Consider the following 19448-nt stretch of genomic DNA (forward strand, 5'->3'; position numbering starts at 1 on the left):
AAGCAGCCACATCAGCAGCATGGGACAGGAGGTGATGGCCTGCTGGGCCACCATCCTCATCTTAGCAGCCTGGGAGACCCATAATACCTAATCCAAACCCCGCCCTCTCAGTGTCTCCACCACTCAGAGGACTCTCACAGCCTCCTTAGGTGCTCCGCTGCTCTGGCAGGGCTACCCTGGCAAGGCATGCGGCTCACTGCCAAATCACCCAGTACCACCGACAGAGAGGCTGAGTGAGCTGGTTAGGCAGGAGCCCTGAACTTTAGCGTTAGATGGGGGTCTACTCTGAGATCTTCCATCTCTGAGCAGCACTTACTACAGCCTAGTGCACAACCTGCCTATTAGGCCATGCTCTGGCTATTGACCTTGGAACAAGGGCACCAGCCAGACTATAAAGCTCCTGGACATAGTCCTGTTTTCAACCCCAACCTCTCCCACTGGCCGGAGAGGCCCAGTCTGCAGTGGGTAGGCAGGTCAGGGTATCTGTGGTCCCAGGAGACCCTCCTCCATGCTCATCACCATTGTCTCTCTAAGGGGCCAAGTATGAGAGAAAGGGAGAGACAAAGCCAGGCCCCATAGAAGATAACCTTCCGTTCTCCATTCCCATGAAATCTCTGGGACTGGTGAATTCCTATCCTTTATTGTCTATGCTCACTCAGAACCTTTCCCTGTGCCTGCCCAGACTGCCATCTAGTCACTCAGACCCTCCCCAGTTCCAGAAGTTCCCTTCTGTGACGTTCCCACAATGCCTTGCAATACCTACACGCCTATTCCGTTCTGACTACCTTTAGTTCTCAAAGGCTGATTTTTAAAAGGCCATTTGTTAGTTTCCCCAGCCAGGATTCGGGGTAACACATCCCCAACAGGATCCAGCCCACAGAGCTCCGCAGCTGTGTCTTTGCCTTCCCATGGAGAGGTCCCAAGCTACAGGCTCATGTCCCCCCCAGTCAGCCCCATCTTCCTTGTGGTGAAGTAGAGATAATAACACCCGTCCCCTGCCTCCTGTCCCAGGGAGGCTAAGGGCATTAATAGGGCAAAGTCTAGAACACAGCTCTGAACTGCCCGAGAGAGAAGCAAGATAAATACAGGCCACGGGCAGCGATTATGACTGTGTTCATGGGTGAAAGGGCACCAAGACTCGGAGGGACACACTCAGGCCATAAAGAGTGGGTGTTGCTGTTGGCAGATCCCTGTGGACTAATGACGGTTTACAACAGAGCAGCCAAACACTACCGGGACGGTATCTTTCTCTCTTATGGAGCAACGATTAACCGTATCGTTCCACTACTATACTGTGATTTCTCTAATGTCTTCACTTGGCAACATTAAAAGTCTGAATTTTAAGTCTTCTTGGTCTGTCGTCCTAACCAGTCAGGATCACACATCCTGGCCAAGTAGAAGGGTGCCTGCAAGAATTCCCAGGCTTAGGATAACGATCACCCTGCTAAGTAGATCTTTAGCCACTTACCCAGTCTCTGCCTCATGTCCTTGCACTCTCACAAAGAGGCCCAGTAGGAAATAACAGACGAGAACGTCTGACTCTGATAGCGAAACCCCTAGAAGCTGTCCTTCCACCGGCCCAAATTCCTTGGTCATTATTTTATTCCCAACTCCAGTTCTTTGGGCATCTCAAGAGCCTGAGACACCACAACAAGTGGAACCAATTTGGCTATGTGGTTGCCTCTCCCAGGTCTCAGACGTGGGGCTAAAAAGTACCTAGGAAGCCTTAATGAGATGCTGCAGTTCTGGAACCCAGTGGATAGCAGAAGCTAGGGCAGCGGCTTCACATCACTGATCTCCACAGAGCTGAGCTAGCTGGGACTTCAGGAATCACTCAGATTGTAGGATTCTGATAAAAGGAGGAGGCGCCTTGGGACTGCCTTTCCCGCCTCTTCTCCACATCCACTGGAGCTACTTGGGATACACAAGAATCCACCTGCTGCCTAGAGATCCCCGCTCTGCCCTGACCTCTGGGTAAGACAATCTGAAGGCTCACCGGCAGTTTCCCATTGTTGAGGAGGCTGCTCAGGTGGTCCTTGGCTTCATTCAGCCTGTGGTCGGTCTTCTCCAGCAAAGGGATGGAGTTTTTTATTTTGTCGTGGTTATCCTTCAGACACTGCTCCAGGAGGGCCTCCGCTAGCAGCAATTTCACAAAGTCATCTGGAAAAAACAGGACAAGGATTCCTGACTCCTTGAACATGCACTGTAGATATCCTGAGCCCCGAACCATCCCTGCCCAGCACACGAATGGCTCAAGTCTGAGACGATAAAGGGTGCATTCTCCATAAACTTAAATCGTCTCTGAGGACGGAAGAGAGTTCTAACTCAGTCCGGGTGACAGAGCAAGAACCCATTGAAAAACAAAAAGCACCCACCCACTCAAACCACGGAAGAGGAGAACCGTATTGTGAGGGCTTCATCGACCGTTTCACAGTCTCCTAGTTTGTGAGATTGTGTAATCAATTTGCCTCCTCTTAAAGGACTTTAATGTTGCTCAGGACAACCTAGAAACCAAAGAGTGAATGTGGCATGTACTGTTTCCTGCGTCATTTTCAATTCTCTCACATAAAGGGCTGACTGCATGCCTCATTGCCTGGCAAGTAGCTTTAGATGACTTGATTGTGCTCCCCCTATAACAACGAAATCCCAGTTTTGTTACTACCACATTTCTGCTACCTATGGCAGACAGACAGACAGACAGACACACACACACACACACACCACAGGGGAGCCAAGTATCTGGCATGCAGAGCTTAAAGTCCAACAGTCTCACGAGGCTATGCTCACTGCCTGCCCCATCACCCGGGAGAAGAACTACTGAATGGACAGGCCTAATAAATACCTGTGAGGTGAGTCAGCTCTCCCAGCTTTCCTGAGAGGAAGCGGATAGACTGGGGAGCTATGTCAGTTCCTGTCGTGTGTCTAGGAGCATCTGCTCTGTCCCAGCTTTTCACAGTTCTTTCAGCTGCCACACTACTCTCTGTTTCTGAGAATCGCTGCCTTTGCTCAGTCCTGGGGCACTATCTGAATTCCTTTGAGGAATCTCCCTTCCTAACAACACCAAGCGGCCCTCAACCTGAATCGCAGCCACACAGTCAGTCCCACGAGGGTTTGCCCCAAGGAAGCGTCATCAGATCCAGTGTTGTCAACCTCAGGATTTTTAAAATTAACATCCTGAGAATTTGCCTTTAAAAGCACAGCTTTCCAACTGCAGTGGAGAGCTGATGGAACACGGAGCTAAAGCAACTTCGAGAAGGGATTACTTGGCAACACCCTACAGATAGATGCCTTTGCATGTGTGTAAAACAACCTACTGGCAATTCCTCACCCAGCAGCAGGTATGCTAACAAAACAAAACAAAAACAAAAACAAAAAACCCTGAGAGGGTCAATGGTGGCTAATTAAAATTCCATACGTCCATAAAAAGGGGCATCCTGCAGCCACAACATGGGCTGAGGGTGTTCTGTATATGCAGCGGTGGATGGAACTTCAAGCTAAACTGGTAACAGTGAGGAAGAGGCAGGCAGATCTGATGCCACCCTACTCTACATAGTGAGATCATGGTGAGGCCCTGTCAAAAGAAGAAAGGAAGCAAGCAAGTAGAGTGGGGAGGTCATGGTAGTGACACCCCTTTATTCCCAATAGCAGCATCAGATCTCTGCAAGTCCCAGGCTAGCCTAGTCTAAATAATCGAGTTCCGGGCCAGCTACAGCTACTCTGTGAGACACTGCCTCATAAAAGCAAGATGGAAAAAAGAAGAGCGCATAACAGTGCTGGCAGTCGCAGAGGGCGACCTTCGTTTCCAAATCCCAGCCGGAAGAACCTGGAAGAGATACCTCATCCGCCCCAGCTCCCTCCAGAGCTGTGTACCTCTCTGAGCTTGCGGCTCAGGGCTCTGCGGGGCTTCAGGGAAACCCACAGCAGGGTTCTAAGCCAGCTCCTGTGAACTGCCTCTGTGAACTGTGAGTCCCTCACCGCGCTAACCCAGCTCTTCCTGTGATATAAGAGTCCTGCGCTTTGCCCCAGACTCCCCTCCCTCGCCCACCACCTCACCGCAGAGTCTGCTGCATCAAGCCGGGCAGCGCGGCGGGCCAGCAGCCCCACCACCTCACCGCAGAGTCTGCTGCATCAAGCCGGGCAGCGCGGCGGGCCAGCAGCTCACCCAGCCTTCCTGGAACTACAGGCCCCTGATCTTGGATGCCTTTCATGACAAAAGCGACTTGGGAGTGCCCATCTGAACCTGTGCCACCCAGCGTGGTGTGCAGCAAGCAGGCAGTCTCTGGCTTGTGACACCTCCGCGTGTAGGAAAACGTGAGTGAACAAGTAGAGACTAGACAAAGCATTGTTGAATGGGCTGGATCACATGATTTTAAAAAATCAGAAAGAAGGTGCAGGATTTTGTGTACTTTTTTCTTTCATTTGTGTGTGTGTGTGTGTGTGTGTTAGAGCAGATGGGAGACAAAGAAAAGCCCTCCCTCCCCCAAAGTAGTGTTTGATGAGCTCTAAGGAGAAAGGACTGTGAAAGGGACACTAATGTTTGCCATGGGCCTACTAAATGCCAGGCATTTATATATATATATATATATATATATATATATATATATATATATATATATATATTTAAATTTATTTTAGTGATTTTAAAGGAAGATTAGTGATTTTGTTAGGGTCAGGCAACAGGAATGTCTCTCCTGCATCTCCCTCACAGCTGAGAGCTTGGCAATCTTTTTAAAAAAGATTTAAACACTTATTTAAGGTGTTACTCATTGGCCTGGGTTGCCCGCTGCCCACATCTGTCTTGTGGAGGTCTGAGGACAACCTGAGGACAAGCACCTTTAGCCCCAGAAGTACCCTGCTGGCCTCCGAGAGTTTAAATATAAAGACTGCTCTTCGGTGGGTGATTAATCTGAAAGCTCGCAGCAAATCCCACAGCAGGGGGCCCAAGGGCAGGCAGGATGACTGCAAGTAGTGCGCGTCTACCAGAGTCACACCTGCAGCCCCTCAGAGGGCTGTCCCACTTCCTTTTTGGGGAGGCGTCCCCCATCCTACTCTCCTCTACTAAATCCTGGTTTAGCAAGGCTCACTCAGCAAGAGGCAGAAGTCACTTTGCTTCCTTTGCTGAGCCATCCATCCCTTCTCTCTCCTGCCTTCCTCTTCCTAGCGTTCCAAGCGTGGACTTGGGAGAAGGTGAGAGACCGCCTATCTCTCTGACAAAGCGATGAAACTCAGGGCACCTGGGAATTTTCAGTTGTTAAGTAAGAGTCTGGATGAATAAGCTCACCCCTGTCGTCCTAACCCTGCTCCCTGTCCAGGTCGGGGTCAGAGGACAGCTTTTCTTTCTTTTTTTTTTTTTTTTTTTTTTTTGGTTTTTCGAGACAGGGTTTCTCTGTGTAGCCTTGGCTGTCCTGGAACTCACTCTGTAGACCAGGCTGGCCTCGAACTCAGAAATCCGCCTGCCTCTGCCTCCCGAGTGCTGGGATTAAAGGCGTGCGCCACCACGCCCGGTGAGGACAGCTTTTCTTGTTAGGATTATGAAGAAGTCTTCCTGACAGGCCTGTGGGGCACCCCCAACCCCCATACTGCGTTTGCCCTCAGCAGAGTGGCCACCACCTCTCCCCTGACCTGTTCTGAATGCCAGTGGCCTCTCAGGCCTCTTAAGTTCTCAAGGAGGCAGGTCCCAGCACTTTCCCTAGAGGCTATCACCTCAAACGTGCCCATCTGCAGCTAGGAAGTGTAGGTCAAGTTAGCCCTCTCTCTCCTCCACATCAAACTGGCAAAGGAGTTTCTGTGGCCTCTGTCCCCACAGGCTTGCAGGGACTGGGGCCTTCCAAGCATGGACTTGGGAGAAGGTGAGAGACCGCCTGCTTCACACACTTACACTGCAGCTCTTTGTAAGTCAGGCTTCCGGCTTTTTAAAAAAAAAAAAAATCACTCAGCTGAAAAACAAAACCAAAAGATGGTGGTTTGGGGGCAGCCATTATGGTGAGTGGTTATATATTTAACAGGTTCTTATTTCATAAATTCGTACTAAAGCATGGGAAAGCAGTGGGCTGAGGACCAGCCTGAAAAGATGGTTGTCCATGATGAGCATCAAGATGGCTCAGCAAGTCAAGAAGTTAGCTACTAAGTCTGACAAGCTGTGTCTGACCTCAAGGACCCCAGGGTGGGAGGAGAAAAGTGACTCCTACAAGCTGTCCTCTGACAGGAGAGTATGCGAGCACGCGCGAGCACACACACATACAAATAAAACGTAAGTTAATTTATTAAAAAGATCGTTCATGACCACTGAAGTTGGCTGATGGGGTTCCTTCTCCCTTCTAAAAGTATTTCGTCAACGTTTCGGAATAAAGTGATCACAGACTTAAAGCACTGGCTGGCTGCCAGACAACAGCTCAAGCAAAACTTTTCATCTTGCCTGTCAACCTAAGTTGGGTCCCCAGAACCTCCATGGTCGGAGGGAAAGGTGACTTCCTGCGAGTCATGTCTCTTAACTTACATAAGAACGCTCTGGCTCAAGTACACCTGCCCCTCAGATAAAATAAATAAAAGTAATGGGGGAAAGTTGTTAAAAAAAAGAATCAAATCAATATACTGGGCCGGCTTTGTTTTCACACAACCTCAATGTCACAGGCCGGTCTGCAAAGCTCTTGGCACCCGTACTCACCAAATCGCAACGGATGTGAGTTTGAAGAACACACACACAGATAGTAACTGCCTCCCCCAAGGGAGGAGCTGCCTATTCAGACTGGGGGAAAGGCCTGGGCTGTGTGTGCGCGCGGCTTTAGCTCCTTCAGCTAACCTGCTTAGGTGCCAGCTCCTCCACATCTGATGTCTCTAAGTCTCCACAGAAAAAGAGGACACAGCGGGCCCTCAGGGCCTCCGTGAAATGTGGACATCTGCATTTGGCCACCCCCAACCCACTTAGTACCTTGTGTCCTTCTCCTCATTAGGTCGCCATCGGGTCACCTACTGCAAAAGTCTGACAGGACAGGTGAGGTCCTAATATTCTAGGCTAGAAAGGTGGCTCAGTGGTTGTAGGGAACCCAAGGATCAAACACCTTCTTCCTGCCTCTGTGGGCACATTCAGTCATGTCCACACAGCTACGTGCAGAATTAAAATACACAAAAATTTAAAAAGGTAAAGATAAATTCTTTTTTTTTTTTTTTTTTTTTTTTGGTCAGGGTTTTACTATGTACTACGTAGCTGACCTGGAACTCACTATGGAGCCCAGGCTGGCCTGGAACTCATAGATATCCTTCTGTCACTGCCCTCTTTCCAGTGCTGAGAGATGGTATGCGCCATCACATCCACAAAAAAAAAAAAAAAAAAAAAAAAAAAAAAAAATCAAGATTCTCCTTCTTAGGCTGCAGTTAGGGGGGTGAGCACCAATATTATTTCTTTCCCCCGGAAAGAAGTTCCTATTCTGAGTAACTACAGAATCCAGAGAAAGAGAAATCCCTGTCAGTCCAAAAATGCGCTTGCATGCTCTGGGCAGCATTTGCTTTCCTTCCTCTTGTGTGTGTGCATGCACGCGCACGTGCGTGTGCGGGAATGTGCACATATGTGTATGTTGTGTAGGTTGGGGTTGTGTATCTAAATTTAACAATGAGAGAAAAATCACCCACAGAGCTGAGCAGGGGAGGCCATCTGTTTTTAACTGGTCAGTTGTGTTGTCAAAAAAATTCCAATACATACACAGCCCAGACTGGCCTCAAACTCAAAACCGCCCCTCTGCCTTTGGCTCCTGTGCGGCAGAACTGCAGACACGTGTTACCATGTCCAGCAGGACTGCACTCTGACTTTAAAGTCCATCTTGGAATCCTTCCTCACCCTTTTGGCTCCCTAAACTTTGTTCTCCTGGGATACTGATGAGCCTTCCTGAGAGGGCTCTGAAGAAGAGTGTAGGACGGAAGGAGGCTCTGCTTCCTGTCTGGGGCCCAGCGCCTTGCTCTGTGGGACCAACCTCACTCATATTTCCACACAAGGTACCAGGTACCAACACCTGAGTGTGTCCCACGGGCACCAGCCCAGAGGATTCCCATACATCTCCTGGAACAGGGAGAAACCGACCGCTCCCCCCCACCCCCCCATGCTCAGACCTCCTGGGATTCCTGCACGCAAAATGCTGGGAAAGACCTCGCCCTTCCCAAGCCACCAGGAGGTCTATTGTAGGGTCTGCGGCAACTCTGGAGCCCGCTGCCTTTCCTCTGAGCTCTACAATCTAAGCCATAACTATCTACCATCCTGTCTCCTATCCACTCTAGTTGCTCTGCAAGGGTACGTACGCATCTTTGAGAGAACATAGGACAAACGAAAAGGTGTACTCAGAATCCTGGGTTCAGATTTCACAACTTATTGGCTGATTGATGAAACTATTTACCTATAAATACTGCAAATCCAGGAAACAGGAGTCGCTGGGAGGAGTGATGGCTAAAGTCCCGAGGTTAGTGTGGCACACAGTAAGCACTATATTGGATCAGGGTTATAGTCACCCCATCGCTCCCACAGAGGTGTCCGGGGCTGGGTGGTTTTGGAAAACTCTTTATAGTCGGACTTATTCTCTGCCCCCTTCGGAAAAGGTGGGTGTGCACACGCGGCGGGCTCTGAACCTCTCCCACCGCAGAGAGCAAGACACCCGAAACAGGATCTGGGTCTGAAGACTGGGCGGGGTTCTCCCTCTACCCCATCGGGGTGCTTTCCCGCCCCAGCACAAGAGCCCAGCCCAACTAAACCAGCCCTGCTGCTAAAGCCACAGGCTGCCAGGACTGGATGGGGCCAGTGTCCGCCACTGGCGAAGAAACTGAGGTTCGCCGGCCTCTTCTCTGACCAAACGCATCGGTCTAAGTCTGCTGTGGACAGAGCTTGGTCTCAACTTTATTTGAGGGGAAAATCAGAGAAGACACAGAGGAACAAATTTAACATGAGGGAGTTTCGACAGTTTAGGGAGGCAACGGTCCGGTCTAATGAATGCACTTCTCTGATACCTACAGAAACCTCCATTTCAGGGTAGGGTTACCCACGTGACCTTAAAAGGCAGCGAGCACAAACTTTTCTCTTTCTCTCTCTTCTCTTCCAACACCCACTCTGCAAAGCGATTTTTCTCTTGGGACAGACGACTTTCCTAACTGCCTCGGCAAGCCGGAGGGTAGCGCTCAGCGCCGGCTCCGGGACGGGTCGGTCGAGTCGCGCTTCCTGGACGAGGCGGTGCTTTTCGCGCGCTCGCTCCGGGCGAATCTGCCCTTCCCTCACTCACCGGTGTCCAGAGAGGTGAACCTGCCGCTCGGGCTGTTTCGCCGGTTGCTACTGCCGCCCCCGGAAATGCCCAGCATCTGCAGATGCCGGACCAGCTCGAACATGCGGTCCCACTGGCCCTCGGCGCGGCAGCGCTCCACCTCGCTCTCCACCTTCAGGTGGGTGCCGTGCGCGCCCTTCGCAGCCATCTTCGAGCGGGAGCTGTCATGGGAGGTGCGGCGGAGGAGTGGAGACCAGGCCGGGGGCGGCGTCCAGGCTGGGGAGCACTCTCCAGCAGGCTCGACCGGAGTGCAGACGGCATCCGGGGCCCGGGTGGCGGAGGGGGCCCGGGTAACGGCAAGGGGCCCGCAGCAGCAGCAGCAGCGGCGGCGGCAGCGCCCACCGCACCGCCTGGAGCCTCTGGACTGGGGCTGCGGCTGCGCGACCCCAAGGCGTCCAGAAGCAGCCTTCGCCGCTGCTGCAGCAGCTCCTGACGCTGCTGTCTCCTCCTGTGCAGCAGCTGCTGCCACAGCCCCCGCCCCGTGCCTGGGCGTCTCCAACAGCGGAACCTCCCCGGGCCGCGGCTCCACCCCAAAGTGGGCGTGGCTATCCCCCGCCGGGCTAGGCGAGCAGACGGCCAGCGAGGCCACAGAAGCCAAGCGCGCACACGGCGATCTCGGGCCGCCCCCCGCCGGCTCCCCGCCGCTGACTGGGTGCTCACTTTAATGCTGCGGGGAGCCCGGGAGCCCGGGGGCGCCTCGCTCCCCGTTCCCTCCCCATCCCGTTAGGACTCTTGGCCTGGGGTCCTCATCCCGGACCGCCCGGCTTTGTGTGCTGGCCCCGTCACCGCCACAGCCGGAGGCACGTCACAAATCCGAGGAGCGGCCGACAGGACAGCCCTGGTCCCGGGCTCTTGGCGGATCCCGGTCGGATGCAACGCGCCGAGCCGCGCCCGCGGGGCTGCGGATAGACCGGCCGGGGCAAGTCCCTAAGCTCTTCGGATGTCCCCAACTCGGAGAGGGCTTGTGTTTGTTTTAACTGCCGGACTCCTCTTCCCACCGGAATGCCTACTCTGGGTTCTAAAAGAGGATCTCAGCTGATTTCCCACTTGCTGCTACTTTATTTTGGTGTCTAAAGGCTGATCAGAACTTCAGGGAGCGCCCGACTCCGCTCTAAGGCCAGCGGTGCCCAGAAGTTCAAAGGACTCAGGGCGGGGCTTGGAGGGCGGAGCCAGGACTACCCTGGCTAGAAGGCAAGTATCGTGACCCCACCCTCGGTGAAACTGGAGCTGTCAATCCTGCCTGGGAATTGAGGATGTAGCTCAAACCACAGCCAACACTGAAAAAAAAAAAAAAATCCCCAGGGCCTGTACTTAAGTCTCTTGTTGCGAGGTCCATTCCGAAAACGTTCGAGGATGATTTCAGGCAAGCTTTTCAGTAGTTCGAAACTGACGGTTTTCTACTTCTCCACTCCCTGCCTCTTGCTGCCGGGAAATTCACAGCTTCAAGTTTCAGTACAGAACTAAGGTTTTCGGGTTTATCAGAGCACAGGCTCCTGATGCTCATCACCAGGGCTGGTCCCTATCAAAACTCCAGCTCCTCCGTGTGATCGAAACGAAGCCACCTTCCTTCCTCCCTGCCCCTGTGTGCAGAACCGAAGAACGAGGTTTCACGGAGGTGGTGGGGCAGGGGGGTGGGCTGGGGAGAGGGTTGGGGAAGGCAGAAAGAGTGAAAGGCTGACTTGGGTGTCCTGAGAATGCGTTTTCAATTTACCTAGTCAGAGTGTTCGTGGGAGTCACCCCTGGGGCCGGAGGGAACAGCAGGATTGACAGAAATGGGGAGAGTAGACTGACAGAAACAAGGAAACCCCATCTTTTCTTCCCATTCTTTTGTCAGCCACGGTTGCAAATACTGGAGGACTGGCTGCAGAGAGAGCATTACCTCTTGTCTGTCTGATGCTGTCACCAGTTTGAGTGTGGGCACGGGGGAGGGCACAGAGTTCGTGCTTCAGATACAAAGCAAGTGTTCCTCCACGTGCCTGACCACGTCTCAGCTCTTTGCTAGCAGAGCCAAGACCCTCATCTTCTAATGACCAACATTCTTCTTTTTTTTTTTTTTCCCAAGGGAGTGAAAACCTGTAGGAAAAAGAACAAACGAAAAAGTCACAGAGCTGTGACTGCAGTAATAACATCTGGTGAGATAAAAGGCAAGTAGCAAGTGGTGGTGCAAGCCTGCTGTCATAGTATTTGGAAACTAAAGGCAGGGGGGGGGATTAAAAAGAATTCAAGGCCAGCCTGGGATACATAGCAAGATCCTTTCTTCTTTTTTTTTTTTTAAGAAAAGTAATTTATTTATTTTATTTTATTTCATTTTTTTACATAATCTTGAATCTCACAGATAAGAATTCAGGATTAACTTTAGTCAAGACCACTCTGATGCCAGCTTACCAAAGCTACTGGCCAACATCGTGGTGGTGGTGGTGGGGGAGTCTCCCAGTGATTTTACTGCTCCACATGGAGAGGTACAGCTTTGTCCTCAACAGTCATATTAGGTGTTTCTAAGAAAGACAATGAAGTTCATGGAGGAAGTATGGGGGGTTGGGGGGGCAGGTTAGTATTTTGTTTGAGACAGGTCTCACTATGTTGCTCTGTCTGGCCTGGAACTCACTGTGTAGACCAAGCATCCTGAGTGCTGATACAAACGGCGTGCGCCTCCACAATGAGCAGAAGTGTGCATCAAGTGAGCAACAAAAGACATGAGGACTGGAAGCCGCCTTGAAGGCTGCTCTGACTGCATTGTTAGTGGCTGTCCCTAGACAAGTGCAAGCCCCTGGGACTGTGGGAAAGACTGTAACAGGATATTGATATTTATTGAGGTAAGGGCTCATGAGATCTCTCTCATACTTGGATCTTGAAGGGTTTATGATACTTAGGTAGGCCCAGAAGCACACAGTATGGAAGAGCTAATTCTAACTCCTCGAAAGCCTTGGATCCCCTGGGGAAAGGTCACTAGGGGCTTGATTAGGTCAAATTAACAACCCAGAACTTTCAGAAGAGGCGGGATCACACTGCCTGCAGTTGTCAGTAAGAACCGGAAACCCTTGCAACTGTCTTTTCTCTAATTTGTCTAAGACCCTTTGGGGGTGCCTGGTTTTCTATAACTAAGAGTTTATCTCTATTTGGAATAAATCTTGCCTTTCCTTACAAATTAACCTGTGCACGGCACTCTTAGGTCCTCTCTGAGCTAGAGAAGTAAGCGGAGGGGTGACTCAGTCTTACAGTTCTCCTTTGTAGGAGTCAAGAAAAGGTCATCCACGTATTGAATAAGAAGAGAGTCCCAGGGTACATTGTGGCCTTGGATTCTTGGTTGGGCATTTTGGGAAAAGGAGAAGGACACCCCAGTGAGTCCAAGACACAGACACCATATAGTGTTGATCTCCTCTAGAGAAGACAAATAGAACTGTTGAGGGTTGTTGTTGTTTTTAGTTTTGGTTTGTTTGTTTGTTTGTTTGTTTGTTTAATCTAGAGAGACACCAGGAAAAGCAATGAGAAGCTCTGGGACCTCACAATGGCATCTGAGTTGGCGCTGGGAGCCAGTGGAGAGTGAGAACATCACTGACAATATTGCACCCATGTCAACCAGTAACTTGAAATAATGTCTTTTCATCTTTAGGGATGTGTTCCCTGGTGGGTTCCAGGGTAAAATGTAAATTGGAACACCCCTCTTGTGGCTTCCCCCTCCTGAACCCCCACTTTTAGTTTCTGAATCCTTGCCTTGCGCTCTTTCTAAGAATTCTGCCTGATTTGGGAAGCCTGACTGCAGGAATATTTCCCACTCTAGCGTCTGCTTGCCTATTAAATCTCTTTATGGTTTGAAGCCACTCACAAAAAGCAGAATAGCTAGAGCACTCCTGCTTCCTGACTTGCTAAATACTATCTATCTAGCGTCAGGTTCCAAGGCTCTCCCTGAAGGCTCCTTCGGGCTCCTCTCTTAACTAAATGTAAAGATGGCCTTCAAAATACCATGACCAAACACCCATGCTATCCTAAACCTTATTTTTAAATAAAATTCAGTTTCTTTTAAGTCACTATAGGAGACCTTCCTGTCTTTGTTTTTTCTTTCTTAATTGAACTTTCTGCCTCTGAAGTCCCAACTATCAAATGAACTAATTAGTATATATCTTGACGATATACTGTCAAAACAATTCTAAATTCCTCTACAATGGACAATGGTTTTTAACTGAGAATGAAATCAAAACATAACTGTAGCAGACTCCCCCCACCACACCCCTGTATTTTAATGGAGGTTTATCTTTTAGAGGTAAGTGAGTGTTGTAGTGTCTGGCTATCCAAGCGATAGAAAGCGACAGAGGAGAACTAAATGAGATGGAGGCAAGCAGGGTGGAGGGAGAAGAGAATGGAAGGTTTGAACTCTGATGTGGGATGACCCCAAAGATAGTTTTATGCTGTTTGTGGTTTATTTTGCTTTGGTTAAGGAATCCATTTACAATTTACTTTGGAACCTGACTCCTGTGGATGCTTCCTCATAAACAGATGAAGACTCTCGGGTGCCTGCATGTTTGTTCCCCTCTGTTCTAAAGCTCCTTTCAAATGGATTTTGTTCACATCAGAAGTTTGTTGTAGTAACCGCTGTAATTTTTTAAAGATCTATCTATCTATCTATCTATCTATCTATCTATCTATCTATCTATCTATCTATTTCATGTGTGTGAGTACACCGTCACTGTCCTCAGACACACCAGAAGAGGGCATCAGATCCCATTACAGATGGTTGTGAGCCACCATGTGGTTGCTGGGAATTGAACTCAGGAAGAGCAGTCAGTGCTCTAAACCGCTGAGCCATCTCTCCAGCCCGTAACCACTGTAATTTTAAATTCAATCCTAAACTCTCCTGTCATAGAAGGACGCAATTTAGAAAGTCAAGTGCACACGTTTGCATGTAAGATGCCTGGTCCAGGCAAGCTATAGATCAAGGAAGGTACAAACACATCAGAGCCTGAGAATGGTGAGCTGAATAGCCTGTGCATGGTATGGCTCAGGGGCTCAGGGGCTCGGAGACTCACAGCCAGACAGTTCCACAGTTCCCGCAGTAAGAGCTTTGGAAAGATTCTCCTGAACTCGCTGGCAAAATGAAACAAGCCTGAGGAAAGTTGTATTAAAGTTTTGAACAAAGACAAAATTTGCTCCATGGCAGTTAGAATTGATGTGGAGTCCACATTTGTCCTGTTGGATGCTTCCCTCTGTGGGTGCACAGTAAACATGGTGAGAACAGGAGGCAGGTCAGCAGTAGTGCTGTAAATAAGACAGACAGACACCCTAAGGACAGACGATTGTCATATTAGGACAGGCAATCAACAAACTCCTAAGGCAGTCTTCTTATCATTGGAAAACAAAATAAACCCATGATTTGGGGAACTTAATAAAAACTAAAGGAGCATCAGCCCAAACAAGCCTCACCCCTGTCACCGTCACCAGTTCACTCTGGGTAGGTAGGCTCTAGGCAGGAGGCCCAGGGCCTCAGAGACACAGAAGCAGACACTTGGCTTTAATATTGTTGGAGTCTAAAGGTTCCACAGGCTTGTGCTTTAAAGCTCACTGCTTGACCAAGTGGTGCTGTTTCTGGAAGTTTGGAGCCTTTCAGGAGATGGGGCGTGGCAGGTGGAGGTGGACCAATGACAGGAATGATTTGAAGAGTATTAGTTCTAGCTGCTCTCTGCTTCCTGTCTTGCCAGCCTGTGGACGATGAAGGTTGCCCTACTCCAAGATGACCAGTCTCTACCTGTCCCAGCTATGATGGGACCTTGAAACCTTGGGTGAAAACCTAGAGTCTCTTCCTATAAAGTCATTCCTGTGGTGTATTTTGTCCCAGTGTTGGAAAGCAATGTAACAGTTGAAGCGAGGTCTCCTCTGGCCCTCTGTGGACCTCCACGAACGATGACTTTCATGGCTAGCTGAAGACAGGTCTATGTGACTCCATGACACATGGTGTCTATGTGACTCCAGCTCTCCTCCTTGCCTCCTAAGTCGCTGAACTAGCACGTATGGTGGCATGAACAGTGAGGCCAGAGGGTACCAAGTGCTCCCAGCCATCTAAAAATGAAGACATGAATCTGACTGCTTTCTCCCCGACTTTCTACATAGACTCTTCCTTCCTGCCTGCCTGGATGGGAGTTCCTGCACAACCTAGAATGCTGACAGGGCTCTGCCTTGTGTGACCTCTTCTCACATTCTGTCACCATAAAACTCTCCAACATGGATGTGAAATGCAGCTTGGCCACAAAGAGATCAGCTATTGAAGCTACTCACGACACCAGAGTGTGGTGTGGCATGCAGGGCAGATGTCATCAGTGTGATCACACATGGCAGGTTGTCATCAGTGTGTTCACACATGGCAGGTTGTCATCAGTGTGTTCACACATGGCAGATTGTCATCAGTGTGGCACATATGGCAGGTTGTCATCAGTGTGGCACACATGGCAGGATGTCATCAGTGTGTTCACACATGGCAGGTTGTCATCAGTGTGTTCACACATGGCAGGTTGTCATCAGTGTGTTCACACATGGCAGGATGTCATCAGTGTAGCATGCATGGCAGGTTGTCGTCAGTGTGTTCACACATGGCAGGATGTCATCAGTGTGTTCACACATGACAGGTTGTCGTCAGTGTGTTCACACATGGCAGGTTGTCATCAGTGTGTTCACACATGGCAGGTTTCTTCCTAATATTTCCTTTTTCCACTCATTGTTGCAGATTGAACCCAAAGCTCCATGGTTGTTTAGGTAAGTACCATGGAGCCACTTGCCAACCCTGCCTTCCTTATCTCATGTTGTCACACAGCCTGTCTGCCACCTTCTACTACTGCCATAGTTTTGGCTCACAGCACTTCTGGCTCAAGCTAGCTCGTGTCTTAACTATTAGTACTGAACAACATACTCAAGAAATTAGCATTAAAACACCAACCACATCTGGGTGGATGGTGAGCCTTTGTGAGCTGTCAGGAGAACGGCGGCGTGTAATCATTAGACTGAGTCTAAAGTCCGACACAGGCAAGCTTCAAAATCATCTGGTACTGTGTGGAGTGGACTCTCAGCAATTATTTGTTAAGTTAATTTTAGAATCTAAAAGTGCCAGAAGTGCTCCCAAGCCTGGGAGACCGAGCTCTGGAGTGTCCTTTACCCTGCCCTCTCACTTTATGACTGAGACACCAAACCTCCCCTAAGCAGGCAGGGAGAGGGTGGAGGGTGATGTCCCACCAATCCCATCCCTCCTGTTCCTTGTCTCCTTGAGTCTTGTTTCTCTGGTAGCCTCTCTTATAAGACTGATGCCAGTGACTCCTTCCCAGAACAGGGCCCTGACTGTCTCCATATCCTCTGAAGAGGGAGGGAGGGAGGGAGGGAGAGGGGGAGAGGGGGACAGAGGAAGGGAAAGGACTGAGGGAGGGAGAGGGATAGAAGGAGAGAGGGAAAGAGGGAGAGAGGGACGGGGAGAGGGAGGGGGAGGGGGAGGGGGAGGGGGAGGGGGAGGGGGAGAGGGAGAGGGAGAGGGAGAGGGAGAGGGAGAGGGAGAGAGAGGTCAGCTAGAGTGCTCAGAACCTTTTACAGCCTTCCTTAGCTGGTGTTAGTCACTGGGAGTCTTGAGTCAGCTTTGAGTGTCTGGCTTTTCTGGTGACAGCAGTTGTGCCCCATAAAGCCAGCTTTCCTGCTTCTGCTTTCGAAATCCCCCGTTTCCCTCCTTTCACAAATCCTTTTTGAACTAACCATGATGACAAGGGTCTGTAATTACAGCAGTTGGGAGACTCTAGTAAGAGGGTCATGTTGCTGTGAATTCAAAGCTGTATAGCAAAATCCTGTCTTCAAAAACATCCACAGGCCGGAGCTGCGACTTTATGGCGGAGACTTTGCATTCACAGAGTTCTGGGTTCAGTTTCCAGCGCTGAGAACATCCTGCTTTGTGCTGTGAAGAAACATCACAATTAAAGCAAAGTGCGTGAAAGACAATCGTTATACACAGACTTATTAAGCTCCCACCAGGGTAAAGAAACAGGTTTTTACCAGCATCCCAGGAGCCTCCAGTATACCTTCCCAAACATCCTCTGCCTCTTAGAAATAACCATTGCATTGATGGTAATTATGACACTGGTTTCTAATAGCTCTATAAAATTGGAAAAAAATTATTCCATTTTTCAAAAATTATGATTGAAATTCAATTTTATATATATGTTGAATTTTTAGAGGGTCACATGACTTCTGGTTTAAATTTATTAATGTGATGAAGTATCTTTGCATTACTAGTGTAAGATAAGCCTAGTTGTATTCATTTCTTGTGGCTGATGTAATAAATTTAAAACAACAACAACAACAACATATATTTATTATCTTTAGAATTCAAAAGCCCGAGGTGACTCTTACGGACTTGATCAGCAGAGGTGCATTCCTTTTATTGTCATTTTTATTTATTATTACCATGTGTGTGAGTGTTAGTGTGCCTGCACATGAATCCGGGACCAAGGAAGTCAGCGTGTTGAGTTCCCTAGAACAGGGGTCTCAGGCCTTTGAGAGCTGCACGACTTGGGGGCTGAGAGCTGAACTTGAGCCCTCTGATGGGGGCCACTCTTCGATGCTGAGGTATCTCATCAGCCTCCTCCTAAGACTTCATAACTGTCAACGCCCTGTCTTGATCAAGTCCACCTCTAACCCTCACTCCCCCTCCTAGTTTCCTCTTGCTTTCATTTTTGAGGTTATAATATAATTCCATCATTTCTCCCTTCTTTCCTCTCTCCAGATCCTCTCAAATACCCCTTCTTGCTCTCATTCATATTCAAGGCTTAAAAAAGTTATTTGTGTGTGTGTACATATATATATTTAAAATACAACCTGCTCAGTCTGAATAATGTTACTCTATAGGTATGTTGGGCTGACCATCTGGTATTGGATAGTCAATTAGTGTGCTTGTCTCTGGAGAGTCTCCCAAACTCGGCATTTCTTGGTTGCCTGCTGAATTTTCTGTAGGTTTGAGACCATGTGGTCTTTATCCTGTTCACATTAGCATGTCTGTTGTTCCTCTTCAGCTCCTCTTTAGGCAGTCATGGTGGGGAGACTTTATTGGTGTATTTCTGAACTCACTAGGAGACACCATCCCACAGCAAACTCCCCGGTCCTTTGGTTCTTAACTATTTCTCCTCTTTCCTCTTCCACAGTGTTCACTGAGCCTTAGGTGTGGGAGTGTTGTGTAGAGGGATCTACTGGGATGGTGCTCCACAACTCTGGATTTTGATTTGTTGTGGTTTCCTGGAACGGTCTCTTGTCTGCTACAAAGAGACATTTACTTAACCTTACCTGTGAGTAAAAGGACAGATGTTTAGAAGGTCGTTAGGGATTGTGCTGGTTTAGTAAAGAAATAGTAATTGTAGGTTCTCTTCCAATGCCCATGACTGCACTAGCCTTGAGAAGTTGGCTAGGCTTCCATTATCAGGCAGTTTACTGCTTGTTGAACAGGTCTTAAGGCCAGTTAGAGTTGTTGGTTACCACCAAGGTATGTGTGCCACTACTGCACTCTTAGGGTGATGGCACCATGCAGAAAGAACTGTTGGCTGCTTCCCTCCTGCAGAAGCTTGCATGGTACCTTCTGAGACCGTGAGACCCAGTCCTCAGGGAGACAACATTCGGGTCAGCTCCAGCTCAAGGAACTCTGGGTCATGTGTCTGAAGTACATGGTATCTTCAGCACTGTGGGCTTACCTCCTACCTAAGGGGCCCACCAAGGGCCATAGCAACAGGCTGTATATTTTAGAAGTCTCTTGGACAACCCTGGACAACAAGCTATCAGAAGACATCTTCTCATGCCTGGAGGGAGCGTTGTCACCCCAGATAAGAAATTTAAACTACACTGCACACACACACACTCACGCACACACACACACACACACACACACACACACACATACACACATGCACGCAGCATGATATATAACTATAGTTTAAGTGAAAATTCTATGTGTAGACACAGAATTACATGCATTTTAGAATTTTTAAAAGATATTACGAGTCCCTATTTTTCAGACATCCTTCCTATTATTTACCTCTCCATCTTTCCATTTCCCCAATCAGATCTTTATTTCTCTTGATATTTCTGTAATTCAGTGAATCCAGTTAGTGTTCTGTTAGATGCTAACTGATCTTGTTGGCTGGATCATGTGCA

The 19448-nt window shown here is 49.2% G+C and overlaps 1 protein-coding gene and 1 long non-coding RNA gene across 6 annotated transcripts in view; one reads left to right on the forward strand and one right to left on the reverse strand.

The window, feature by feature from the left end:
• The window catches only part of Ttc7a (tetratricopeptide repeat domain 7A), a 102014-nt gene extending 92280 nt beyond the window's left edge, over positions 1-9734 (reverse strand). Inside the window, exons 1-2 of one of the 4 annotated variants that reach the window (XM_021186046.3) lie at positions 9255-9729; positions 1997-2160 (exon numbers count right to left, since the gene is read on the reverse strand). In XM_021186046.3, coding sequence (XP_021041705.1) covers positions 1997-2160; positions 9255-9441 — 351 coding nt within the window. In that variant the 5' untranslated portion in view covers positions 9442-9729. Of the gene's footprint in view, positions 1-1996; positions 2161-9254 lie in introns of all 4 variants that reach the window. The other 3 variants (XM_021186047.3, XM_085833194.1, XM_029471351.2) reach the window with 3 other exon arrangements.
• Positions 9735-9780: 46 nt separating this feature from the next.
• On the forward strand, positions 9781-17596 carry LOC147000350 (uncharacterized). 2 transcript variants are annotated; one of them, XR_015045976.1, is made up of 4 exons: positions 9781-10908; positions 11356-11437; positions 11906-16031; positions 17037-17596. It is a non-coding gene; the product is annotated as an uncharacterized LOC147000350 (long non-coding RNA). The 2 variants fall into 2 exon arrangements; XR_015045977.1 differs by having other exon boundaries at positions 17121-17596.
• The last annotated feature ends 1852 nt before the right edge of the window (positions 17597-19448 follow it).

Source organism: Mus caroli, unplaced genomic scaffold, assembly GCF_978045245.1.
Source record: "Mus caroli unplaced genomic scaffold, Mus_caroli_1 scaffold_18, whole genome shotgun sequence".
Classification (NCBI taxonomy): domain Eukaryota; kingdom Metazoa; phylum Chordata; class Mammalia; order Rodentia; family Muridae; genus Mus; species Mus caroli.